The sequence below is a fragment of the Balaenoptera ricei genome, chromosome 2 (assembly GCF_028023285.1).
Source record: "Balaenoptera ricei isolate mBalRic1 chromosome 2, mBalRic1.hap2, whole genome shotgun sequence".
NCBI lineage: Eukaryota > Metazoa > Chordata > Mammalia > Artiodactyla > Balaenopteridae > Balaenoptera > Balaenoptera ricei.
The window spans coordinates 64,542,703-64,570,653 of NC_082640.1; the positions used below are offsets into that span (position 1 = coordinate 64,542,703).

Genomic DNA, 27,951 nt, shown 5'->3' on the forward strand with positions numbered 1-27,951 from the left:
CCGCCGCGCGAGCTTGCGCAGAGTGGCTCAGCGCGGCCGTGACGGAACGACGAGGCGTGGAGTTACGCGACCTCGTCCGCCCGGCCCGGCCCCCGCCCCTTGGCTTGCCGCTCCGCCCCCGCGGGGCGTCCCGGGCCGCTAGTTCCCTCGGCGGCGGCCGCGCGCGGCCCGGGGTCGCCGTGAGTACTCACGAGGCCAGCCTGTGAGGCGGCCGCCACGGGGACGGGACGGGGCGGGGCGGCCGGGCCGCGGGAAGGGTGTGGGGCCCGCCCCGCCTCGGCCGGGGTGGATAAAGTGAGGAGCTTGCGCCGGGTGGCTCTGAGGGGCCCTCCTGGGCTTGACAGGCTTCGCTGAAGGCTGGGCGGCTGGCGACGCAGATCGGGCACAGAGCTTCTTCCCCGGAAGCAGGTGTTGGGTGTCTTTGGGGTCTCCGGAGGAAACCGGAGAAGAGCTTTTAATTGCTTCCCTAAAGGAGGCCTCAGGGCCTGTCCTGAGAGCGCGGTGCCAGCCAGTGTTCAGGGGCTCACGCTGGCCTCTGCCTCCGCCGGGTGTCCTGGATAGCGCTAGGCTGCGGGAATCGCAGGTCTGTGGCTTCTCCCCCGCACTCTTTGTTCCGTGGCCTAGGCTTTCTGAGAGGAGCGCTCACTGTAGAGCGGAGTAACCTGCTTGCCCAGTACCACAAAGCTGGGAGTCAAACCCAGAGTATAAACGTTGAGATCGGAGGCTTTGACTAGATGTAAAGTTGTCACACCGGAGAAGCGCCCTTGGGCCTAGGCCAGGACCTTTGTCATCCAGACTTGAGGCTTATTTACATTTGGCCTGTCCCCGTGCAAATTCTCCGTTAGCTGCCATCATCCAAAGCACTGAACGACAGACACCCTTCTCTGGGCATTCTTCACACAGTCTGTATTTGGCCTGGCCTTTCTTGAAAGGTTCCCTGCTTTACCTCATTTGGATAAGTTAGATAGGTCTTTCTTGCTTAATTCATTAACAATTCCCTTAAGTGGTTGAAACCAAATCACAGGAAGAGTGGCTGTAATTAGAACCTGTCAGATGTGTGTGTAAGTCCCAATTCCACTTTACTCCTGACCCTAAGCAAGTAGCTTGACCTCCCTACACCTGATTATTCTATACATAACATGAAAGCTTTGAAACAGACCATCTTTCAGGCTTATTCCTCTTTAAAATGTCTGTGATTCCGTGAATTCCATAACTACCCACCCTTCCTCTTTTCCCACTCTTCACCATTTAAACCCATTCTCCATCTCTCCAGAGAAATGAGCCTTGAGATTAGAAGGTGGGAGTCCCTTTCACTGAAACAGCCTGGTTTGAAAAAGGTGGTCGTTTCTGAATTGTCTTTTCCCTGGCCAGGAAAAATTCCCTCTGAACTACCTTTTTCTCCTTGTGATAACAACAGAAGCCAAGCAGCAACAGCCCTTGGAGAGAGACTAAGTTTTCTTGACTTCCACAGTGACAGAGAGCTTGTGAAAGTTGGTACTTCTGGCCTACGCTGCCATCATCCTACCACCCAGCCCAAGACAGCCCAGGCTGGACGTTAGTGCCTCCCTCTTTATTTCTCTGTGATCATCCAGATCAGCACCTGACTGTTTATTTTCAAATCTCACAAACACAGCCGCCAGGTCTTCATATTCTGGTTCTCGGCTGCTCTTGAAGGTGAATGGAGTCTTGCTTTTTAAAATCATTTTTGTATAATTTTTGTCTATGTAGATGTGTTTAAGTTCTTGTATGTCTCTCCTCTTTGGCTTGCGTCTCCAGCAGACAGTTCATTCATTCATTCACTCATTCAATAAATGTGTGTTGAGGGGCTGACATTATAGACAATGAAAAGAGTCAAAGCCTCTACCACCATAGAGCTTACATTCTGGTGGGAGATAAATGCAATAAACAAACATTTTGTACGTCAGAGCGTGGTAGGTGCTGTGGAAAAAAAGCAAGGAAGGGGGATGGAGAGTGCCAGTATGTTGTGTGTTGGGGTTTTGCTGTTTTATATAGGATAGTCAAGGTGACCTTCAAGCAGAGATCTGAAAGGGTAGAGGAGTAAGCCATGTGGGTATCTGGTTGAAAAGCATTCCAAGAAGGGTGGCCAGCAGGGGCAAAGGCTGTGTGGTGGGAATATGCTTGATAATGTTTGAAGAACAGCAAGGAGACATTTATGGAGTCTTAGTGATAATCTTCCTTTTCACATTTAGAGTTAACTTTTTAAAGAGAGCCCTTACAAGAGTAGCCTCTGATTTTTTTTTCTTTTTATGAAAATTTCCAACTATACACAGAAGTAGAGAGTGTAAGAAACCGTTATGTACTCATCATTCAGCTTCATCAGTAATCAACATTTTGCCATGTTTATTTCTTCTCCCCCCCCCCTTCCCCCTTTTTGTGCTGGAGTTGTACTTTAAAGCAAATCTCAGATATCAGGCCATTTCACCTCTAAGAACTTCAGTTGCAGTTTCCTTTTGCATTTTTTTTTTCTGCATATTGTTTTTGATGGGTCAGTCAGCACTGCCAGCTGGAGAACTGCTGTGCTGTTTGCCCTGGCATTGTGCTTTATAACTCCATTCTGCGTCAGTTACCAGGTTTAAGTTGGTATCTGAGGAACAGACCACAGGCCCTTGGAGCACGCAAGGATTTAGAACAGTGGTTCTCAGAATAACTTGGAGGGCTTGTTAAAACAGATTACTAGACCTCTGGAGTTTCTAATTAGTAGGTCTCAGTAGGGGGTCTGAGACTTTACATTTTTAACAAGTTCCCAGGTGATATTGATGCTGCGCGTCCACAGACCTTACTCGAGAACCACTGATCTAGAAACCTAAGATTAAATAGAACCATATTAAAGACCAAGAACACCTCTGTGTAAGGTTGGAGTGGATGAAACTGAGATAAATGCAGAGCCAAGAAGGCCTAGGACAGTGGTTTTTAATCTTGTGAAAGGGGTAGGGGTTAGTGTTTTTCTGAGCATTTCTTAGGATCATTATTACATTATTTAGGGAGTAGGTTCCAGGAGGAATCCAGGGCATTATTTTGGCTGTGACAACTCAGACTGTGTCTACCAGAGAATGATCAGTGTTGTTGAGGACTTTTAAACTTAGCTATGATTATTATATAAAGGCTTTTATGGATACTGGTGTTAAATAAGAGATAATGACTCAAGTTGGAGAAGTAACTAGGGGTAAAGAGTCCAAAAAAAGAGTCTGCTTCTGATGGTGGTTGGCGCTATGAAGAATATTCTAAAATGAACTGACTAGACTGTGTAGCATAAGCATCCGGTCCTGCCGTCATCATTTTTGGCTTCAGGGGTTGATATAGCATTATGAGCTAGAGCAAGAACTTGCTTCAATCACAACTCTCCAGCTGGAGAACAATAGTGTCTTATGTTTGTATAGTGCTTTCACGGTTCATTATTTTTAAAGAACTGTGTGTACAGGTATGTGTACATGCATGCAAGTATGTCTCTGTGTGCAATTGTCTGTACATATGTATAATAGAAGTGTACCCATAAATGTGTGCTTGTGTATATGCCACCCAGTTATTAAGTGGTGATGAGATCAATTGTTGTCTACTTTCTACAGGACAGTGACTTGTTACCACCACAACAGCAGAGCCTGCCTTCCTCAGCAGATCTCCAGTCAGCCCCTGACATCTCCCCCTCCCTCCCTTGTCTCCCTTTGTGGCCTCCTAAATGCCCATCTCGTTGGCCTGGGTTCAACTGGTGGTATGGAGGGGTGCTGCCTAGCACTGACCTGGGAGTGTGTGTGACCCACTGACCCAATGGTGAGAACTGACTGCCCAACTCTCCAACTGATCATCCAGGGGGTAGATGGAACAAAGTGCAGACCTCACCTTTTCCCGGTGTTTCCCCTCCCACCCTTTTGGTAAATAGAGTGGCTATTTGAAGTTAAAGGAAGGAGAAGGGGCATGGAAACAGTATTACTTGGTGTGTGTATAGGGAGTTTTCTTGGGAAGGAAGGGGAGAGTTAAATAAGGGTTAGAAAGGGAGTTATGAGACAAAAGAGCTAGGTATGCTTGAGAGCCACCTTGGGTAATGATCCAGAAGAGGTCAGCTTGTACTAGAACTTAGATATGCCTAGGAATCAACCTTGACATAGAAATCTTCCTCATGCCTCCCCCACTGGCTACCAGAGCCTCAATCATCATACCCGATACCTAAGAAGGCTAAAATTCCCTACTGCTTTCCTCCATGACACCAAGTCAGTGCTAGACCATGGATATGACCAGATTCAGGAAGAGACTGAGACGCTCCCAAAGGGTGAGAGGAAGGGAGCAAAGGGATTAGGGCCTCAGTTATTCTATCCCAAGGGACCTCCCATTCTTTGTGGAAACCTGTTTCCCATCCTAACCCCACTCTGTTCCGTGGGATAACAGGGACCCAACAAAGGGTTGTATCCTTACTTCTCATCACTAGGACATCAAAGGCCAGTTCTGGAATGATGATGATTCGGAGGGAGATAATGAATCAGAGGAATTTCTCTATGGAGTTCAGGTGAGATTACAGCCCCCAAAACCCATGTTGGATGGTCTAAATGTGTGCTTTCTCTGGATACATCAAGAGTGAAAGATTATTTTGGAGTAGAGATGAAGATACAACGTCAGTGTAATCTGAGGATTGTCTTGTCAGAGCTGATTTCATATCTTTGCTCTTGCCTGGAACTCATATCTTTCCCAGTGTAAACTACACCCTCTGTACATGGAGGTTACCCATATCAGGGGTCCCTGGTCCGCGGCCTGTTAGGAACTGGGCTGCACAGCAGGAGGTGAGCAGCAGGCCAGCGAAGCTTCATCTGCTCCCCGTCACTCCCCATTGCCCGCATTACTGCCCGAACCATCCCCATTCCCGCCCCCACCCTCCACCCCCACCACCCCGGTCTGTGGAAAAATTGTCTTCCAGGAAGTGGGTCCATGGTGCTAGAAAGGTTGGGGACCGCTGACCCATATGTTCTTAGTTGGAAAACATTATTTTCTGGCTATTCCCTCACTAGCCAGCAGGGGTCGTTTCATTCATTAGGGTCAAATTTTTAAAAGATTATTCTACCAATGATTGTTTAATGCTATCACTGCCTAGGGCATGATCCTGAGCAGGAATGTTGGACTCTAGACAGAACCAACCTGAGTTAAATTCTGTACTCTTCAGCCTGTTCTAGTTCTTACAGAAGGGATCCCTAAGTGTCCTAGTCAGGGTTGAGAGAAGAAGCTGAGACTTAAGGATGTGAACTCCTTAAGCAAAGCCTGCCGTTGGTCTACTAAAACTTCCTAGAGTGGTGATGGAGGGAGACTTGTCTGTCAGCGAGACTTGTCTGGTGGCCCAGCTTGGGCCACCACCAAAAGCCCCTTCATATAAGCAGCTTTTGCTTGTATGTATTGCTGTAGTTTGAGATTCCTGTTCTGGATGTTTTTTCATGTTCTGTTTTTCATCTCTCTTCCCCTCTATCTTTCCCCTCCACCATTTTTGCTGCTGACTCAGGGGAGCTGTGCAGCTGACTTATATCGACACCCACAGCTTGATGCAGACATTGAAGCAGTGAAGGAGATCTACAGTGAAAACTCTGTATCCATCAGGTGGGACTCTACTTCAGGGATGGCAGGGGACTCAGCCACTTCTTTCTGAGTTGTTAAAAGGGTAGAGGTCTTTTCTTTATGGTATGATGGGGGGGCGGGTGGTCTGTGGACCTTGATAAGTTTTGAGCTTAATGATGGTGGGAGTTGTTTAGAATACTTGAGGTTGGCTGACAGGAGTAAGTAGGAAAGTATAGCCTCTTTTCTTAGAAGTTCCCTCTTATCCTAGACTCCTCTAGGCTGATAGTTTCACCTTTGAGGTAAGAAGGGCTTCTGGCCTGGCAAAGGCCCAGATCATAAAAGTGGCTTCAGGCTGTAGCTAAGAACCTAAATACAGAGCTGCCTTCCACCCTTCCCTCTCCCTTATCCCCAGGCTCAGTTCTCCCTCCACCTCAGTCTCTGTTCCCTTCTTTCTCCCTTAATGAGTCTCACATGTGGTTGCCTGTATCTCTATAGAGAATATGGAACTATTGATGACATGGACATTGACCTCCACATCAACATCAGCTTCCTCGATGTAAGTGGTGCTAGTACCCGCCAACAACATGTCTAGTTGGGCTTGTGGATTTTGCCATGTAGGCCTGGAGTCTTGTTCCTGACTGCTGTATTTGAAGCACATATTATTCATACCTGCCTTTCCTAGATCATCAGCAGACAGTGCTGTGTGCATGTGTGTATCATATAGCGAAAACTTCAAGTCCATTCCTCTCTGTTGCTAAACTAGAAACTATTGACCTTACTCTTTTAGGAGGAAGTTTCTACAGCCTGGAAGGTCCTCCGGACAGAACCTATTGTGTTGAGGCTGCGATTTTCGCTCTCCCAGTACCTTGATGGACCGGGTAAAGGCAGTGACTTTGGGCATGTGGGTGCTCTGTGGTCTCATCCAAAGTCCTAAGTTAACTGAGGTAGAGAAAAACTAGGAACAAGGCCTGTTGGTGTAATCTGTAGGCCATTGGTAGGAGCTTTTCAGTCTCTTCTCATTGGTGTCTTCATACCCTGTTGCCTGATAGTCATGCCTTAAAGGCCTTCATGGTTAATGAAATTGTATTCTCTAGTTCCCAGATATTATTTATTCCTCCCCTTCCCCTCAACTTCCAGTATAAGTTGAGGATATTTGAAATTGGTCAGACAGTTCCCAGAATCTACCCTCTGCCTCAGATATTTCCCTTGTCCATCATTATTGTTTAGAGTACCCTTAGAATCTGAGGAAGCTAATCCACTGAACTGGGGCTTTGGACTCCCAGGAGGATAGACATGTATACATAGTAGGAGCTTTCTCTTCTCTTTGCAGAACCATCAATTGAGGTTTTCCAGCCATCAAATAAGGAAGGATTTGGGCTGGGTCTTCAGTTGAAAAAGTAAGAACTTTGATCTTTCTGGTTATGAACGTTGAGGGAAAGAGAGATGGACATGTGGATGGACAGGCAGGCTCTTGAATGGAATGTTTCCTTCCAAAAGTGTATTTCTGAGATATGCCCAAGAAAGACTAAAATTAATTTGGGGAGCCAAATTTATGGTTAGGTAAGGGAGCTTGTGTTTCTGGGGTATCTGGCCTTGAGGCTTCCTGGAGGTGAGAAGTGAAGCTCATCAGTACTTAGCATTTAAGGAAAAGCACAACCCTGGAATTAGAGTCATGCTCATCGCATTTCCTCAGAGTGGGGCTCTAGGATTTCAGACAGGTTTAATTTATTGAATGTGTTGAGCACCTTGCTAAGTATTTGGTATACAATACTGAGAGGTGAACTCAGTCAAGTTCCAAATAGAGTCCAGTGGATACATGTTCTAATACAAGTGAATATGTAAGATTTAGAAAGAACACAGAGGAAGGTGTAGGTGTAACTCAGTCTGGTGGCAGGTGGATGAATGAAAGATGAAAGGGAGATGATTACTGGTTTTCAAGGATGGATAAGAGTTGCCCATGTAGACAGTGGAGTAAATAACATTTGCGAGGGCACAGTCATGTGAAGCAGCATGTGTGTAGGAAGCGTCAAGTAGTTATGTATTGCTAGTAAAATGCAAGGGGAGAATGGTAGGAACTAAAGTTAAAGCCAGAGAAGCAGGAAGGAGTCCAAATCAGAGAGGATCTTGGGCTTTTGGGAGCATTGAAAGGTTTTCGGCAGAGAAAGGACATGGTCAGATTTAGTTTTAAAAAAACCATTCTGGTAGCACTGTGCAAAATAGGTAGGAGGGGTGAGATAAGAGACCAGAACTGTTTTAGTAGGAGACATTTGTAGAAGTCCATACATGAGATGATGAAAGCCTGAACCAAAGTACAACTGTAGGTAAGATTAGAGATGAGAGATAGACTAGGGAAATTTGCAGGGTTTAAAATCAATAAGACTTGAAGAATGATTTGGGTATGTTGTATATGATAAGAGCCAAGGAATAGTGGAATATTACTCTTAGGTTTCCAGCCTAGATGTCTGGGTAAATTTTAATACCACTCATTTATAAAGGGATTTGGAAGAGGAGCACGTTTGTGGGATGAGGACAGATAGTTAGTTCCATTTTAAACATGTTGTTTAAAGTTAACTTTAGGATATTCCAGTGGAGATGCTCAATACAGAGTTAGATATGTAGATTTGATACTTACAGGAGAGGTTCAGGTTGAAGTTATATAGCAGTGTATGGGTGAGACTTGCACCCAGTGTAGAATATGAGATTGCTAAAGGAGAGCATGATAGAACGAGAAGAAAATAAAATCAAGGGCAGAACACCCTTTAACCCAGACAAAATACCAGGAGTAGGTAGAGGAAGAAGAAACACTGAAGGTAGGTCAGAGAAATTGGAGAAGAATGGGAAGAGAATAGAGTCAGAGAAGGCAAGGAGGAGCATTTCTACAAGGAGAGCCAGATGCCAGAGAGGATGAGTAAGAGGAGAACTTAGGAGTTTCTGTTGGGTTTAGCATCACGGTGAGAGCAATTGTAGTGGAGTGGTGAAGGTAGAAACCAGAATACAGTAAGTATTCTGGAGAAGTGAGTGATTGGCAACAAAATAGAAACAATAAGTGTGGATTAAGAAATTTGGATGAGGATATAAGGGGAAGAGGGAGAGGTAGCTAGGCTGAGGTAAAGAAACTTCAAACTTTTTGTAGACTTCAGTAAAGGAACTGACAGGAGAGGGGGATGATTGACAGATCAAGGTCCCATGAGGGGCTGAGATCTAGAGGACAAATAGAGCAACCGATCCTTAATAGGAAGGTCACCTTGTCTCCAGAGAATGGAGGGATCAAGTAAGGGTAGAAATGGAAATAGATTCTGTAGTAGGGTTGCAAAATTATGGAAGATGATATCTCATGCCTTCAGTTTTCTCTATTGAGAAGAGAGATTATCAGTTGTAGGTGAAGTTAGGAGCTTAAAGAAGGTGATAAGGATTTAGAATAATGTAGAGTGATACTAGAGAGAACTGATCAAGGACAAGTGAAAGAACTGACAAGACTAGCTGAGGGCCCAGCCCAAGTTGGAAACCATAAATTTGGGGATGTAATGTTTTGCCTAACAATGTCAGTACCCTTCGCGTCCCTTGTCCTTTTCTTCACTATTCACAAGGCAGAGGGTGGTACTCACCACTTCTGTTCCACTTTCAGTATAGCTCTTCTTGGCAATAAATTGCCAGGTTCACAGCCTTTGAAGACTCACCTTTGAGATCTCCCTCTAAAGGCAAAAGCATCTAAGAATTTTTCTGGTCCATTAGACTAGGTAAGGGAGTGGGAATTTACCCACTAAGGTAAAGAGGTACTTTAGGACTGTGCATTTCCATGTTCTAAGATTATATCAGTGGGGTATTGAGACACACCTTCCCCTACAACAACTAGCTTTGCAGTCCCTGGGTCTGAATTTTAGATTAGTTGCCTTTCATAGTCCTATTTCTTGACCTGGGCTTCCCCTGCCTGAGCTTCTCTAAGCCTATTCCTCTTTAATTCTTTAGGATCCTGGGTATGTTTACATCCCAACAATGGAAACATCTCAGCAACGATTTCTTAAAGACCCAGCAGGAGAAGAGGCACAGCTGGTTCAAGGCAAGTGGTACCATCAAGAAGTTCCGAGCTGGCCTCAGCATCTTCTCCCCCATCCCCAAGTAAGTTTCTCCATGAGCTGATTATCTCTAATCACTGTAATCTTGTCTAAGCCTCCACCCCACTTTCTTGATTATGTAAATTATTCTATCCTCTTCCTAGGTCCTCTAAATTCTGTACCTTTAACTACTAATACCACCCACATGGTCCTGTCCCCCATGTGTCTTTACCCTTCTACTCCTGACCCAATAGTCATATCTCGTCCTTTATGTAAAACACAGTACCTAGTGCATGGTACGTGTTTGGAGAAATGTATGCTAATCTCTCCATCTTTACTTTCTTTGACCCTTATCCTTATTCCTTATCCTAAGGAGGCAGAGTCAGAGCCAATAGGCCCCAAGTCCTTGCTCTTATGGAAGGGCACATTGATTTATTACCTAGGTTCTGGAAATAAATATTGCTAAATTCTTTGATCCTAGGCGTACATTTATCCCCCCTGGTGCCTTCTGATCTTCCCAAAGGCAAATACAAACCTAGATTTGTAGTTTTCCAGGTGCCATTATTGACAGACAGACATTAGGCTCTTTGGGGTCCAACTATTTCTTGCCTAGTAGTTTAATCACACACACACACACACACACAACTATTTCTTGCCTAGTAGTTTAATCACACACACACACACACACACACACACACACACACACAGTGAAACAGGCATCCTCTCCAGGGTATCATCCCTTACCTGGCCTAGATGCTGCAGAGAATGACCTAGGCTTTGCCTTTGCCTGCCCTTCATGTTCCAATCTGAAGAACACATAGATAATGACATAAAAATCAAACCAGTTATGTATTGATCTACTTGCTTGGACAGTTTGATCCAGTGGAACTTTCCTCAGATATGAGTTGCTCTTTGGCTTAGGTCATTTCATCTATTCTTATCTCCAGACCTCTTCTTTTTTTTTTTTTTTTTCTTTCCGGTCATGCCACGCGACATGAGAGATCTTAGTTCCCCAACCAGGGATCAAACCCGCACCCCCTGCATTGGAAGTGCAGAGTCTTAACCACTGGACCCCCAGGGAAGTCCCTCCAGGCCTCTTCTAGAGCTCATACTGAATCCTCAGTCTCATCACTTCTCTTTGCTCTGTGTTCAGGTCTCCGAGTTTCCCTATCATACAGGACTCCATGCTGAAAGGCAAACTGGGTGTACCAGAGCTTCGAGTTGGACGCCTCATGAACCGTTCCATCTCCTGCACCATGAAGAACCCCAAAGTAGAGGTGTTTGGCTACCCTCCCAGCCCCCAGGCAGGTCTCCAGTGCCCCCAGCACGTGGGCCTCCCTCCCCCAGCATGGACCTCTCCTTTGGTACATGGCTGAGGAGGGTTTGACTCGGGTGTCAGAGAGTGGGAGGGGAAATGTGGGAATACAGTTTCTCAAAATGCGGTGGGGGTCTGGTTGTCCAGGCATCATAAACCAAACCTGGGCATGAATCATGAGTGAGTAGAATGAAACACATTTTTTAATAGTTGTGAACTTACATCTGAACAGTCTGGCAGGCTTCTCTGATAGTATGTCATGAAGCAGAGAGTCTGGGGTTGGGCATCCCAGGGAGATGTCATGTATGATTTTGTTAGGTTGGTGTTAGGACTTGGTAGTCAGCTACTTTACAGACCTATTCCACCTACCTTGAAGGGGTTTAAGGACAGGTGAGTCTTTTTTAAGAGCCTTGGCAAAAATGTCTGAAGGTCTTCTCTGCAGCTTGGGGATTACTTAGACTGATCAGTGTTAGGGCTTAACTACTTCAGGAGAATTTTAGGTAGTGGGCATGAGTGAGGTCTTTCCAGTCACCAGCTTCATAGGAGGTTCACGGAGTCTATCTTTTTCCTCTCATCAGGTCAGTGGTCACTGCAAAAACATCCCCACTCTGGAATATGGATTCCTTGTCCAGGTAATCAAGTCCAAAGGTTCATTCCAAAGCCTTTCCCCTGTTTTCTGACCCATCTGATCCCCTAACATCTCCCAGGTCTTCAGTCAGTTAGCAAACGTTTCCTGAATTGTTCTGCTCCCAGAACTATACTGAGTGTTGTGTGGATAGGAGAAAAGAAGGCATAGTTCCCACCGTCAAGAAGCTTATAGCATTATTGGGAAGACAACGCTTATAGACCACTTATGATCAAGTGCCAAATGAGACATTGCAAATTTTAAGTGCGCTGGTGCCAAGATGAGAGAAGGATTGACACTGATTTTCTTATGATCCCGCACATCCTTGCTCAAGTGGGCTTCACTTTTCCTCACAAACTTTCACTGCTTAGCCGCTTCTGGTCATTTGCTTCTTTTTAAACCCTCTTTATTTTCCAGACATGGTTTCACTTTTTTTTTTTTTTTTTTAATTTATTTATTTTTATTTTTGGCTGCCTTGGGTCTTTGTTGCTGTGCACGGGCTTTTCCCTAGTTGCAGCGAGCAGGGGCTACTCTTCGTTGCAGTGCGCCGGCTTCAGTAGTTGTGGCACTCGGGCTCAGTAGTTGTGGCTCGTGGGCTGTAAAGCACAGGCTCAGTAGTTGTGGCGCACGGGCTTAGTTGCTCCGCGGCATGTGGGGTCTTCCTGGAGCAGGGCCCGAACCCGTGTCCCCTGCATTGGCAGGCGGATTCTTACCCACTGTGCCACCAGGGAAGCCCCATGGTTTCACTTTTGCATCTCCATTATCTTTGTTCATGTCATTCCCTCCACTGACCTTTCTCACTATATCTGCCTATTGCAGTCAAGTCTCAGATGCCAGCTTTTCCATAAAATCTTCTCTGTTACTTGAAATGTATTTAGCTGGAAGTGTGTCTCCTCTCATTGAACTCTTTTGATGCTTTTTGTTTTATATGGCACTGATGTGTCAGGTGCCATATGCTGCCTTGAATTGTAATTAATTTGTATTCATACCACATCTTGTCTGTTGGACTATGGGGTCTGAGAAGACAATCTTTTATGTTATTGAATAATCAAGGAGACCTTTCACTGAGCTAGGTGCATAGTAGGCATTCAATAAATCTGCATTAAGTGAATGAATAAAAGCCCTTGCATGTCCATTACCATCCCAAAAGTTTGTGAAATGGGAACAATTTGATTTATACACAAAGTGTACATGGTTGCAAAAGCCATGTTTAGACAGAGTGTGTAAAAAATACTTTAGGATATTGCTGCATGAGCTCTGGATTTGTGCTGTCTTCCCAGCACAGAGTTTTATCTATGGTCTTGATCAGTTTACAGGCTGATTGTTCTAGGTAGTTAAAATGGCTTCTCAGGCATCTGATCATGGACTGAATACTCACTTGTCACATGGGGGCAATCTGTAATTACTACAACTAATGTTAATAGTTTGATTAGTACTTGTTTATAAAATACTTTCACAGAAATCATCTTTTTACTCTCAGTACCTTTGTGAGGTGAATAATGTCCACTTTGTAAATGAAGAAACCAAGGCTCAGGTTAATTGACTTGCCCAAAGTTATATATGGTATTAAGTAGTAGAGGGGGGAATCTTAGCCCAGGTCTTCTACCATGGCTGGTCTTACTTTTATTATACTATATAATCTTAGCTCTAGAGTTAGGCTATCAGTTTAACTAAGTGCAGGACCCAAGAATAGATTTTACCTTAGGCACAGGGCTGGGAGATAGGAGAGTAAGTGGAAAAGAGGTTCAGATTATTTCCTACATCTGGGTCTGGGCTTCCAAAAGATAAATAGAATCTCTTCTCTCCTCAGATCATGAAATATGCAGAGCAGAGGATTCCAACGTTGAATGAGTACTGCGTGGTGTGTGATGAGCAGCATGTCTTCCAGAATGGGTCCATGCTCAAGGTATATGCCTCTATTTCGTGACCCTCTTTCTTGCACCCTTAGCTGAGGCCCCTTAATTCCTCATCTCTCCATTTTTCCTTTCTTCCTGGATCTATGGTAAAGGTAGAATTCTGTCCACACTCCTTGAGACTCTAGAAATAATTGTTTTTCTCAGAAAGCAAATCTCAGCAGTCCTGTTTGGAAAGATGAGGATATGTGAATATCAATCTAGAGTTGTCTGAGGTCAGGCACCCCTCTTGCACTATGATACCTTCTTATTGGACACCTCCTGCCACCACCATCTCTTTAATATGTCCATTCAGCCAGCCGTCTGTACTCGTGAACTGTGCGTTTTCTCCTTCTACACCTTGGGAGTCATGTCCGGAGCTGCAGAGGAGGTGGCCACTGGAGCAGAGGTATGGGGCTGGGAAAAGCTCCTGGGGAATTGGGATCAAGAAAGGCTGGGGGGCTTCCCTGGTGGCGCAGTGGTTGGGGGTCTGCCTGCTAATGTGGGGGACACGGGTTCGAGCCCTGGTCTGGGAGGATCCTGCATGCCGCGGAGCGGCTGGGCCCGTGAGCCACAACTACTGAGCCTGCGCATCTGGAGCCTGTGCTCCGCAACAAGAGAGGCCGCGATAGTGAGAGGCCCACGCACCGCGATGAGGGGTGGCCCCCGGTTGCCGCCAACTAGAGAATGCCCTCGCACAGAAACGAAGACCCAACACAGCCAAAAATAAATGAATAAATAATTTAAAAAAAAAGGAAAAAAAAAAAGAAAGGCTGGGAACACAGCAGTTTCACTGCTTGGAATTTAATCTCCAGAAATGCTTTCCTATGTAAGGATGTTCACTATAGTATTGTAGGGTTTTTTAATATTTTATTTATTTATTTTTTGGCTGTGCCACGTGGCTTACAGGATATTAGTTCCCCGACCAGGATTTGAACCTGTGCCCTGGGCAGTGAAAGCGCAGGGTCCTAACCACTGGACCTCCAGGGAATTCCCTAGTATTGTTCATAATAGTTAAAAAAAAAAAAATGGATACAAGCCCATCTGTACAGGGTCCAGTTAAAGAATGATGGTATGTCCTTTGCAGTAGAAAATTTTGGACAGAAAATTATAGCATATATAAAAAAGAAAATACAACAGTATGTATAATACAATTCTTTTTTTTTATTGCCTATATAATAAAATAACAGTTTCTGTAGAGGAAATATCTGGAAGAATATACATCATACTTAGCAGTAGTTACCTGTGAGGAATGAGATTTGGGGGCAAGGAGCTGATTTTTCTCTTTTTTTAATCACCCTTTTAAACATTGTTCTTGAATTTTTATAATGAGGTTATATTTTCTCATGAAAAAATCATAAACATTTGTCTTTTTTAAATTTTATTAAAATATAGTTGATTTATAATGTGTTAATTTCTGCTTTAGAGCAAAGTGATTCAGTTATACATATATATACATCCATTTTCATAATTCTTTTCCATTTTGGTTTATCAGAGGATATTGAATATAGTTCCCTGTGCTATACAGTAGGACCTTGTTGTTTATTCATTCCATATATAATAGTTCGCGTCTGCTAATCCCAAACGCCAAATCCATCCCTCTTCCACCCCTCATATTTGCTTTTAAAAAGAGAAATGCTGAGACCCTCCAGAAGGTAGACCTATGCTGGGTACTGTGTGACTCCCAGCACCGGGAAATCATTTAGCTTTTGCCCCCTTTCTCTCCTTTCTCTTAAGGTGGTGGATCTGCTGGTGGCCATGTGTAGGGCAGCTTTGGAGTCCCCTAGAAAGAGCATCATCTTTGAGCCTTATCCCTCTGTCGTGGACCCCACTGATCCCAAGACTCTGGCCTTTAACCCTAAGGTATAGTTGCTTGGGAAGAAAATCAGGACTCAGGAACAGAGATGGCGAAAGACAGTGGAAGACTTTGGGCTGTCATTCCAACAGCTTGGAATAAGGGGACAGAAGAAATGGAGCACTTGTTTCTTGGGAACTCGTGCTTTAGCCGTTTTAGTGAATAAATAACTAAACGTAACTAATAATATCAGATAAATAATAACTTCTGAGTTTCTCAGAAGAAGGGGAGAACAATTAATATTAGTTATGTTATGATAGGGAATAATACAGACTTTGGAGCCAGACAAACCTTGATTCTATTTGAGGTTCTGCTCCTCCCTAGCTGAATGGTGTTAGGCAAATCACTTAACCTTTCTGACCCTCAATTTCCTTATCTGTAAAAAGGAGATTATATCTACTGTTATAAAAATGGGAGATAATATATATAAAATATTGTATAAGTTAGGGTTCTCTAGAGAAACAGAACCAATAAGAGATGTTTAGAGAAAGAAGTTTATTGTAAGGAATTGGCTCATGTGATTATGAAGGCTGAGAAGTACCAGGATATGTAGTGGGCAAGCTGGAGATTCAGGAGAGCTGATGGTGTAAGTTCCAATCCAAAATCTAGCAGGCTCGAGATCCAGGAAGAGCTGATTTTTCAGTTCCAGTCTGAAAGTAGGAAAAGACCAACGTCCCAGCTCCAGGCAGTCAGGCTGGAGAAGTTCCCTCTTACTCAGCTGTTTTGTTCTATTCAGGCCTTCAGCTGATTACATGAGTCCCACCTGAATAGGGATGGCAGTCTCCTTTACTCAGTCTGCTATTCAAAGGTTAATCTCCTCTAGAAACACATTCACAGCCACACCCAGACACACCCATGGCCCAAATGGACATAATTGATGATTGACAAAATTAACCATAATAAGTACCCAGCACAGTGCTTCACTATTACTCTCATTGCTATGTATCAGGCACTATACCAGGTTCTTTACATACGCTATTTAATCTTTAGGTCATCTCTCTGAGGGTAGTGGGAATTTTTATCATCACTTACATACAGGGATACTGAGGTTCTAAGAGGTTAAGTAACTTACCCTATTACTCTCAGCTGGTAAAAAAGAACTAGCATGTGATTCTAGAACTTTTTGACATTAAATCTGTGTTCTTTCCATGACATAATATGCTGTTTCCCTGGGGCCTAGAATTCTTTTGTACATCTGGCCCTCCTTTTCATCATATCTTACTCTCCTCCACTTTTGTTCATCTGGTTCTTCTCTTCCCATTGATTCCCCACAGAAGAAGAATTATGAGCGACTTCAGAAAGCTCTGGATAGTGTGATGTCCATCCGGGAGATGACCCAGGTATTCTGCCCTCTGCCTGTCCCCTGCCCGCCCACTCAAGTGCCCTATTCTGTTTGAAATTCATGCAAGTGGAGGGAAGATTTAGAGATGCTACTCAAATCCCTCACTGTATTCTCTTTAGTTTTCCCAATCTTTGTTCTCTGTTTTGTTAGCTCTGTTACTCCTATTTCTCACTCCTTATGTCTCTCAACCTTTACCTTTGCTGCTAATTCCTTCACAAGTTGTTCCTATTTAATGTTTTTTCCATAATTCTTAGGGCATTAGAGGAGTGAGGGAAAGACCTCTGTCCAGGATTGGGAGGGTGAGGAGGGGGGCTTGGAGGTAAGGAACTAGACCCAGGGGCCTACATCTTCTATCCTTCTAGGGGTGGGGCAGCCACATGGAGCAGTGACCATCCTTTGACTCAAGGCTGTCTCTCACCAGACTTCCCCACCCCTCGTCTGCAATCTCTGCATGAATAGACATTCATTTGTACTCACATTTACAGGTGGGCCTCTTCTCAGCAAATCCTATATATCACAGTTCAGATTAACACATAACATACACCCAGGAGGGATGATTTACTTGTCAGAAGGACTCTTATGTTTTTATGTAAAGTTTTACCACAGGATTCCTTAGCCTAATCTTTCTGGGACATTGATTTTATTTATTTATTTATTTTGATTTATAATCAACTTTTTAGGGCTGTAGGAATTGCATAAAATGAGGGAGACCCACCTGCATGTTGTTTTGTAAGCATTTTCAGTCATTTTCATATTTATTTATGAGTCTTCCCAACCTGACTGGGGTCCTTGAGGGTGGGAACCCCATCTCCTCTTGGTTTGGTGTGGTCTTCAGTGCCTACCTTGCCCTGGGCCCTGATAGTCTGTGGAAAGTGGGAGGGCTCCCACCTCTCCTGGGAGATAACCTTACGGCCATTGTCTTACAGGGCTCATATCTGGAAATCAAGAAGCAGATGGACAAGCTGGATCCCCTGGCCCATCCTCTTCTGCAGTGGTATGAGTAGAATGGTTCACCCTTTGGCGGGGGGTGGAATGGGGCATAGTATCAGACATGGAGGCTACACCTTCTCCTGGAGGTGGTTTCAGCATCCTTCCCAAGGTTATAGATATTATGGCCGCTCTTTCTTGGGTTTTACTGATACACCTGCCCTTGACAGGAACTCAGATCCTACAAAGAGCCCACAAATTCTAATGTGATGTCTCAAGTTCTCTTTAGGTGTTTCTTGTTTCCCAATAGGTTTTTGAGTGCTGCTTGCATGTAGGAATTAACACTTCATTTCAGTTAGGTTTTCTATGCATGCAGAGAAGTCTGTCTCCCCCTTCTACGCCCTTTCCATATCTCAAGCCCTTCCCTGTTGATGTTGACTGTCCAGAGCCTTAAAGCACTATTATTACTCCCTTCTCTTAGCAAAGGTTCTGACCTTTCTCTACTTCCCTCCACCCCTTGCCCTCCCTCCCTGATCTTGATTTCTGTTCTCTTTTCCTGATATAGCTTTCCCCTTCTAGCTTACTTCCCTCTGTCTAGTCAGCCTTTGACATTAGTACTTTCTCAATGCAACATGCTCCCTCTTAGTATGAGGAATGACCAGGCGTAGACCATCCAGGATGGCATCACAGGTACGTGAGTGAAGCACAAAAGAAAAAAACCATGTCCACTATAAGAGATAATACTCCCTTGCTGAGCCCTCAACAGTTTATGCCTTTGTTCTCTCCTGTCCTCTAAGTTCAGCCTATATATGGCCCAGTCTGTCCCCGAATCCTCAGGAAGTTTGTTCTAGTTTCTTCTGGTTTTTTTCTGCAGCTCAAACAATAACTTTCCATTCCCCTCATCTCTGAGAGCCTTCAGCCTTCCTTTAAGCTCAGGCAGGATGGCTCCTGAGCCCCAGTTCTAAGTTTCTAAATCCCAAGTGTAAGTTGTCACCATCCTAATACAGACCCCACCTTTCTAACTTTTTTTGGTAGCTGACCTCTTGTGCTGACCTTTTGTTCTATCCTTTTCTCTCCCTAGATGTAGCAGCCCACCTCCCACCCCTCTCTTTCTTTCATCCATTGTGTTTAACTACCCAGTAACTTGCTGGTCCCTGGTCAGTAACTTTGCTTTTACATTTTTATACACAAACATTACCACCCACAGGAATATCCAGATAGTGTCCTGGACTCAAACAGCCCTGGAATCCTTGCTTGTTCTCCCAGAGGCAGAGCAAGGCTGCTACTTTGTTCAGGATGGCCTAACCACACACTTATTCTATCCTTTTTGTTTTTTCTCTGTTTTGTCCTAGGATCATCTCTAGTAACAGGTCACACATTGTCAAACTACCTCTCAGCAGGGTAAGTGACCATTCTCCCTCTAAACACTAAATTTCTGGTGAGGGGCAGGTAGGGGCTCCAAACCAGCTAACTGAATTGGTCCTAGACCTGCCTGATTGGGCTTGTCTCAGTATACTGTCTTTGGGCCTGCACATATTTCCTTTCTTTGGGGTCAGTGCAAGCCTAATTTGCTCCCTTCCCTCCCTGATCTCCATTTCTGCTCTGTTTTCCTGACCCCACCCCCACCCTGGGCAGCAGCTGAAGTTCATGCACACCTCACACCAGTTCCTCCTGCTGAGCAGCCCTCCCGCCAAGGAGGCTCGGTTCCGGACCGCCAAGAAGCTCTATGGCAGCACCTTTGCCTTCCAGTGAGGAGTGGGGCGGGGCTGGGGATGGGTGCTGGATAAGGCAGAAATAATGTAAGGGGATGGGAAGGCAAGTTCATTTGAGGCACATGAGTTTGTGTTATCTATGTCCATCAACCAATCAGTCAACAGATACTACAGGCTATTGTGGTAGGTGCTGTAGAGGATAAAGATAAATAAGATATGGTCTTTACTCTCAAGCTACTCGTGATGTAGTTGAGGAGAAATGACATTTACATAAAAAAAGATGTGGTTGAAGGAACAGATGAGCAGGGATAGATTTGAAAGCTACTTTGAAGGAAATCAGCAATTTATGCCCAGTTGTGAGAGGAGAGAGAGAAAAAGAGAGATTAAAGGTAACTTAAAGGGAGTTGGTGGTACCCTTTCCTTAAAAGAGATGTGAAGTCATTACTGGAAGCCATATTTGGGAACAGTGATAATCTTGTTGAGTTTGAAGTGAATTTGTTTAATTTGAGATATCAGGATAATAGACAAATGAGAATATTGAACCAGCAGTTGAGGATTTAGGATGGGACTGTTTGAAGTGTGGAGGAGAAGAGGAGACTGGATATTAAGATGTAAGGGTTAGCCATACACACACACATCTTGCATGCCTGTGACTATATCCACGTGCATATCCATTGCTAGGTTTATTTGTGTCCATCTTCTTGTCCTGTGTGTGTGAGAATGGGTGGGAGTGGCAGTCTTGGAAGTGCTCTTGGGAACCTCATTCCATGAGGAAACATATATTCTACCCTGCCTTACAGTGGGTCCCACATTGAGAACTGGCATTCGATCCTGCGCAATGGGCTGGTCAACGCATCCTACACCAAACTGCAGGTGAGGCTGTGCCCCTTTTCCCTTTCTCTCCACCCCGCTCCCTGCCCCACTCAGTTTTGAAGTCTACTCTAGAGTACTCAACTGTTTTTGCCTCAATATCCTCAAACCTAGCCTCCCGTGAGGCTTCCCTAGGGAGGAAGTTGAAACTATATGTATAGAATGAATGTGGCTGTTGTATTTTGACCCTAGGCTGTGTTTTTTGGTGTTTTTAGGAATGGTAATGTAGCTGTAGGCAGAGATAATAAATTGCTGATTGTAGCCACTGTGATAAATTAACTTGTTAGGGCTTTTCAATATATGTGACTATTCATTCAGAGAGTTGATATAGGAGACATTTCTTTGCCCTGCAAGACTCCAAGGAATAGTTATTGTTCCTCCTCCTGACTGCCTGTTCTGTATTCCTTTTTGGAGGGTGGGGATCTGCATATATACCAAGGCCTAGGGACAGGAGCATGGCTTCTGAGGGACTGACTCAGTGGCTCTGCCACTCCTCACTCTCCAAGGCATCAATATCTAGTATTTCACAGGCAAAGGGGTTAACTTGCATCCACTTTTTAGCCAATCAGCTTTTCAAGAGTAGGTGCCTAAAGTTATCTGAGCGAGTGAGAAGATTAAATGGACAGAGGGCTGGATAAGCCTTGTGGCTGCCTAATACACAGCCATGGGAAGGCCCAGGCTCATATTGCTCATCCTGGTGTTTCCCTGCAAGCTGCATGGAGCAGCCTATGGCAAAGGCATCTACCTGAGCCCCATCTCCAGTATTTCCTTTGGATACTCAGGTAAGAAATAATCTTTGGTCACATTGACTCTATTTACATTGCATCCATTTTGTGAATACATAATCCTATGCTGTCTCCTCTTCCATCATGGACACTTGGTTTGTGTCAGCTCTCTCCCCAGTCATGGATACATAATCTTTCTCTATTTTCTCATTAGGAATTTAGATTCTTTGCAAGTTGAGCCCAACTATCTCCCTTTCTCTTAGGTATCCTCTTCTCCATGGGGATGGTTTTATTCATTGTGGGGCCTTGGTCCTGGGAATGGGTTAAGGAATAACTGGGAAATGAAACTAGGCTCTTCGGAGAACACATTTTTGGTGTTGGCATTAGCCTGTCATTATAGATTGTGTATGTGCACACCACACGTGCATGCGAGTTTATATATGAATGCACTTGAAGGCTTGAGCCCCTTCCACTGGCTTACATTTCTGAAGACATTGTTCTCCTCCTTGTCAACCACCTTTTAAAATTTAAACTATGTATAGTTATACACTATTATATTAGTCACGTTGAATGCAAGAGGAAGCATTTTATTCCAAAGATAAGGCATAAACAATGTCCAGATTCTAGTCAGGAGATGAGTTCAGCTTTGTCCAGCTCAGAAAACGAATCTAACTTAGCTCTCTCATTGTTTCAAGCTTATGTCTGAGTTCCTTTTCAGTCTTCTTTTGTTCTTGTTCTGTATAGTCTCTATATAAAAGTGAGCCACCATATAGTTGCAAGTCTACCATATGAAGGGGCCAGTGCTAGATTCTTTATAAATTACTATTTAGTATTCTCCATTAATTGTAACTGTTATAAAGATAACACTTAGTTCCAGAATGACAGAACTGGAAAAGTCACTAACGACAGAATAAACCAAACAAAGTCGAAGAAAGGAGTTAATATAGGTAAGAACCAAAATCAGTGAAATAAAAACAGGTACAATAGATAGGCTCAAAAAAGCCAAAAGATGATTCTTTTAAAGAACTAACAGAACAGATAAACCTGGCTAGATTGATTAAGAAGAAAAAGAGCACAATTAAATAATATTATGAATGAAAAAGGGAGCATGACTATAGATACAGCAAAATTTTAAAAGCTAATAGGAGAATTCTGTCAACTTTATGCCAGTGATTTGAAGACTTTGTCAAAATTGATAAATCCTTAGAAAAATATAACTTAACAAAACTCATTCAAGAAGAAATAGAAAGCCTGAATAGCTCTAAAATTGTAAAAGACATTGAAATAGTAGTTTAAAATTTGCCACAAGAAAACAAAACAAAAAACTTACCAAACCCAGATAATTTTTTTTTTAAACATCTTTATTGGAGTATAATTGCTTTACAATGGTATGTTAGTTTCTGCTAAACCCAGATAATTTTACAAGTGAGTCTTAAGTCACACTTTCAAAGAACAAATTATCCCAATCTTAAACAAAATCACCCAGAGAATAGAAAAAGATGGAATTACAAATCATAAAAGATTGGTAAATTTGACTTTATTAAAACGAAAAGCTGTTCATCAGAAGACACCTTAAGAAAGTGAAAACGCAAGTTACAAACCAGAAGACATTTGTAACACATACAACTATAAAAGATTAGTAATAAAGATGCATTTTAAAAATTCTTACAAATAAGAAAAAGACAACCCAATAAAAAAAAAAGGCAAACAACATGAACAGGCATCTCACTGAAGAAATGACCAAAAAATATGAGCAGCTGCTCATCCTCTGTTAATCAAGGAAGTAAAAGCAAGACCGTAATGACTTACCATGTAGCATCTGTGTGGATTGGCAAAAATTAAAAAATCTGATAATACCTCTGTACCAGAGGTTGCAGATAAGCAGGATCTGTTTTATCACTTATGGGAATATAATTTGGTACAACCACTTTGGAAAACATTTGGTGTTAAATTTCATAAAGCTGAGAAATTTTATCCCTGTGACCCAGCATTTTCATTTCTGCATATGTGCACCCAAAGGTGTGTACATGAATGTTCAGAGTAATATTGTTTGCAACAGCAAATCTTAGAAACAACCCAAGTGCTCATCATCAGGAGAATGGATAAATACATTTTAATATATTCTCACAATGGATTATTATTCATCAATGAAAATGAACCAACAGTGGCATTCAGCAACATGGAAAAAATGTTGAGTGAATAATAGTTGAGTAAAAAAAAGAAAGGCAAGCCCAGAGGACTACTGTATGATGCCTTTTTTATGTTGCTCAAAAATTAAAATTAGTACTTCCCTGGTGGTGCAGTGGTTAAGAATCCGCCTGCCAATGCAGGGGACACGGGTTCGAGCCCTGGTCCAGGAAGATCCCACATGCTGCGGAGCAGCTAAGCCCATGCACTACAGCTACTGAGCCTGTGCTCTAGAGCCCACAAGCCACAACTACTGAGCCCATGAGCCACAACTACTGAAGCCTGTGCGCTTAGAGCTTGTGCTCTGCAACAAGGAAGCCACCGCAATGAGAAACCCATGCACCGCAACGAAGACCCAATGCAGCCAAAAAATAGATAAATAATTTTAAAAATTAAAATTATTTAGCTACGTGTGTGTGCGTGATAAAACTAAAGAAAAAAGAAATAACTCAAATTCTGGGATAGTGGATAATCTCCCAAGTGGAGGCAGATAGTTGGGATAGAGTTAGGAGCACTTAGATGCAAGTCACTGGTAATGTTTTAGTTCTTGGATTTCGTTCTTAGGTCTGTAGGTATTCATTGTCCTATTAAATAAATGATAGTGTGTTGTGAACCAAAGGTTATGATTAATCCAAGAAGGGTAAGGGCCCAGTGAATATATATTTATTGAATGTGTGAATGAATCTTACTCTGTGTGCCTGGGGTTCCCAGTCGGGGTGGGATCAGGGTAGTCTTTTGGCTTTGTCTAGGTTCCACAGTTTTTATCTTTGTCCCAGCCTGAGCCTCCCTCTAATTAAGCTCTTATTCTAAGTGGTGAGATCCTCCTGGCTTTTAGTGCCCACAAAATTCTTTGTTCTTGTCTGTTTTCTCCCTGTTCTCTCCCTCTCTCCTCTCCCATTGGCCTTTGTTTATTACTGAGTTCCTGAATACCTTTAGTTATTAAATGGAGCCAGGAATCTCTATTGACTTCTTCTTCATGTACTGATAACGTAAGAACATCATATAGCACCATCCTTCTCCCTCCAAAGGTCGATTTGATTATAGATACAAAATACCTTATGCTTTTACTACTGGAGTTATAGGTCATCTTGTCCAATCTTTTATTACTTTACAGGTAAGAAAGTAGATACACAGAAAAGTTAAATGACTTTCTTAGGGTCACACAGATCTAAGTAGCAGAGTTAGGACTGGAATCCAGTTTTCCTAACTTCTAGGCCAGTTTTCTTATCATATTGGACTCACAGGGTAGGCTTTGCTTGAATGACTGAGTCTGAGGGCCCCATAGATATGTGAGAGTCTCTAATGCTGGGTGAGATGTGTGTAAATGTCCGCGTTATTTTAGTTACTCCAGCATTTGGCCAACTCTGTCTTCTTTGTATGTTTCCTTCCACCCCTTTCTGCTCTGGTTTTCTCTCTTTTTCCTCAGGGTATCTGTAGCCTAGTGACATTGGGTGCCCTCTGGGGGTCAGTGTAAATAGAGAGCATTCATTTGACTAGCGGAGCCTCTAATGACTTGGCCATAGTGAGTAGGTTAAAATGAGGGACAGTGGGAAAGGAGATGGTAAACTCCATCTATGTGTTTAGTAGTGTTTAGAAACTTCTCACAAGTGTATAGTCGGGACACAAAGCATCCAGGGGTTATTCTGGCCTCCAGGTTCTCAGGGTGTCTGGTCTCAGGGAAACTGACAGAAGATGATTGGGTCATTATGGTCAGGACAGTGTGCAACAGGATTGGGATGGGACAAGATTTGGATTATATCATAAAGGCCATCTCTAAGACCAGCCATAGAAATCAGATTGTTCTCTCTTAACGTCTGGGATAGAACCTAAATGGGAATTTCACTCAGAACCGTGCACTGAAATACCCAGGCTGAGAAAGTTATCATATTTGGATGCAGAGCTAAACCTAGTTAAGGCTAATGGAGAAGTTGTAAACAGAGGGGTGGTGGGTGTCCTGTAGGAGAAAGAAATTGGCAATTCAAGTCTTGAGGCTCTCATTGCCCTAAGTTTTGTTCAGGCAATAAATCTGTCGTGGGGCTTCAGTGTGAGTGCGTGATGAATTGACAGCCTGAGCAGTGAAGAATGTCAGTCCAGTGGTTACCATCCCTGCTTCTATACCGTGGCTATCACAAAACCAACACTTGCAGCAGAGTGACGTTAGTAATAATAGAAAGTTCCAGGGTGGACTGCTGAGATAAGTGCCCTGTTTATGGCCTGCAATGATGGCATCATTTCCCATCTTCATCCGTCTCCCTCTTGGGTCGCATGGTCTCATACACAGACTCATCCCTGACTCTGGTAAGGCTGGGCCTGTGATAAAGGTGAATACAGAGACTGAAGTCCTAAACATAGGCCAGAAAGAGTTAGGAATAGGGGCACACAAGCACTGTTGCACATCTAAATAGGAAGAATCCAGAATGAATCTATAAATGTTATAAACAGGGCTATTCAGTGAGGGGTAAAGATGTGCAGGATTTATGGATTTAGATAGGGTGAAAATGAGTGAATTGGCACCTCTTCCTCAAGTCTGGGAGGACTTTCTGAAGGAAGCAGGACTCTTCAAGGTAGTTGCCGTTGTGGTTACCTGTGGAAAATTATTCATCACTTAACTGCTCTGCTTTCTCCCTTTTCTCTGAATGACTCTGGTCAGAGCTTTTTATGTAACTTTGAACTAGAGCAGATCTGACTTGCTCTGCTTGCTTCCTCTCCACTCATTTCACTCAGCCTGGCATTTGACCCGAGGTGTTGATGTCACCACTCTCCTAGGACCCTCATTCCTGACTCATTTCATGTGTTACTCCCTGTTTTAGAACCCTTCAGTGATTCCCGGATGTTCTCAGGATAAACTCCATTTGCCTTAACATGGCCTACTAGGCCTGCTTGATCTTATCCTAGCTTATCTCTTCTACATCATCTCTCACCACTTCTCTGCCATCAACTAAGCTGCATACAAACTAAGGCACACTGCTTTGTCTTTCCTCCAGGCCTTTTATATGCTATTATCTCTGCCTAGAATACTTCTTCCCTCTTCATTTAGCTAACTCTTCCTAATCCTATAGTTCTCAGCATAGCTGTCACCGGGAAGCCTTCTTCAAACCCCGAGGCTAGGCTAGTTCTCCTCCTCTGGCTCACACAGTGCTCTATATTCTCCCCATCATAACCCTTACCATGCTCTGTTGTAATTATTTGTTCCTTTCCTGTAATCTCCATCAGACTAAATTCTGTGACGGCAGATACACTGTTTGCTTTATTCACTGCTGTATCACCAAGCGTCTCTAGCTCAGTGCCTGGCACATAGTAGGCACTCGGTAAATATTTGATTAAGGAATGGGTGAATGAACTGGTTTGTTTTTCTGTGACAGGAATGGGAAAAGGACAGCACAGGATGCCCTCCAAGGACGAGCTGGTCCAGAGATATAACAGAATGAATACCATCCCTCAGGTATTATTAGTTGCCGTTGTTCCACTGAGGCAGGACCCTTCCTCTGGGATAAGTTTAGGCTACAGAGATGGATGGGGAAACAATGGTGGTGGTGGAGGTGGTGGTGGTGGGTGTTTTAAAGATCATTTGAAGGAATCAGATACGTTCTAAGATGAACACATTTCTAGAGTCATCTGTGGCCTCAGTCATAAGTATGAAAGCAGAGACTGAGTTTAAATCCAGTGACATGAAAACGTAAAGATGGAAGCCTGGACTAATCCAGATTGATTATGGAAAGCAAAAATTTCGGGGGGGTGGCTGGATATCCCAATCCGCATCCCCAACCATTACCATCTAACTAGCCTCTGTAGGGAAAGCTATAACCATCTACCTGGCTCTGCTCTCCTCTTCCAGACCCGATCCATTCAGTCAAGGTTCCTGCAGAGTCGGAATCTAAACTGTATAGCACTTTGTGAAGGTAGGTATCTCACCCAGTCCCTGTTTTTCTGGGTCCCCAACCTTTATTTCTGGTGCAACTTTGGCACATGATCCAGCCAAGGGTGATGCTGAACCATCATATCTTCCCTTCCCTGCCTGGACTCTCTGACCCAAGCATTATATGTATAACTTCTGGCCCTTCTCTTCCCAGTGATTACATCTAAGGACCTCCAGAAGCATGGGAACATCTGGGTGTGCCCTGTGTCCGACCATGTCTGCACACGGTTCTTCTTTGTGTAAGTCTAGGAGGGTTCCTTGGGAATTACTTGGAGGAGTGAGGGTGGGAGCATAGTGATATGTGACTACTGGGAAAGTCTGTTTCTGTTATCAGAGACTTGTCCCTGGCTACCTGAGTGGAGCTGGCACTGGGACTTTCCCCTGGGAGGATAGGGATGGGTATAGATAAAGGTCTGTTTAGAGGAAACCGGATAAGCTGAATCTCTTCCATCCTAAAGAGTATCAAGAAAGGGTTTTGACTTCTTGGATGGGATGGCCACACCTCCAAATGCAGTTCCATTGGTTGACATTATTCTGGTATTTTTCTCCCTCTTATGCTCACACTTGCCCTATCTTTGGCAGATATGAGGATGGTCAGGTGGGCGATGCCAACATTAATACTCAGGACCCCAAGATACAGAAGGAAATCATGCGTGTGATCGGAACTCAGGTTTACACAAACTGAGGGGGCCCCAGCCCTCGTACCACCCCCGTTCCCCCAGGATCCATCTGCCCTCATAAAAGGGCTCAGGAGCAGCAACCGAGGCTGCCCTGAGGAATCAAGAGGCCATTACCAAGGGGCAGGAAAAGGATAGAAGAGGCGGCCTTCATGGTGGAGACTGACCCAGGAACCACTCCACATTTGGATGGCCCAGACTGACTCCCTACCCAATTTTCCCAGTTGACTTCACCCTGTTTGTAAATAAAACAATAAAATGGAAGGTGCTGTGGATTGGATATGATCACTGTGGTCTGACTAACCTTGG

At 43.8% G+C, this 27,951-nt stretch overlaps 1 protein-coding gene across 12 annotated transcripts; it reads left to right on the plus strand.

Annotated features, from left to right (window-relative positions):
- On the plus strand, positions 1-27,922 carry PARP6 (poly(ADP-ribose) polymerase family member 6). Of its 12 annotated transcripts, XM_059912810.1 has the most exons (23): positions 612-1,674; positions 3,585-3,786; positions 4,439-4,516; positions 5,495-5,589; positions 6,043-6,103; positions 6,335-6,425; positions 6,878-6,944; positions 9,514-9,663; positions 10,753-10,963; positions 11,493-11,546; positions 13,350-13,445; positions 13,748-13,840; positions 15,169-15,294; positions 16,561-16,626; positions 17,555-17,622; positions 18,908-18,956; positions 19,191-19,303; positions 20,068-20,140; positions 20,850-20,919; positions 26,412-26,491; positions 26,885-26,948; positions 27,120-27,204; positions 27,548-27,922. In XM_059912810.1, exons 2-23 carry the CDS (start codon positions 3,784-3,786, stop codon positions 27,648-27,650), a joined length of 1,896 nt encoding a protein of 631 aa, XP_059768793.1. In that variant the 5' UTR covers positions 612-1,674; positions 3,585-3,783; the 3' UTR covers positions 27,651-27,922. The 12 variants fall into 12 exon arrangements, 1 of the variants encoding a protein (XP_059768793.1); XR_009500773.1 differs by lacking the exons at positions 20,850-20,919; positions 27,548-27,922 and adding an exon at positions 1-179 and having other exon boundaries at positions 1,418-1,674; positions 27,120-27,143; XR_009500775.1 differs by lacking the exons at positions 20,850-20,919; positions 27,548-27,922 and adding an exon at positions 1-179 and having other exon boundaries at positions 1,634-1,674; positions 27,120-27,143.
- The last annotated feature ends 29 nt before the right edge of the window (positions 27,923-27,951 follow it).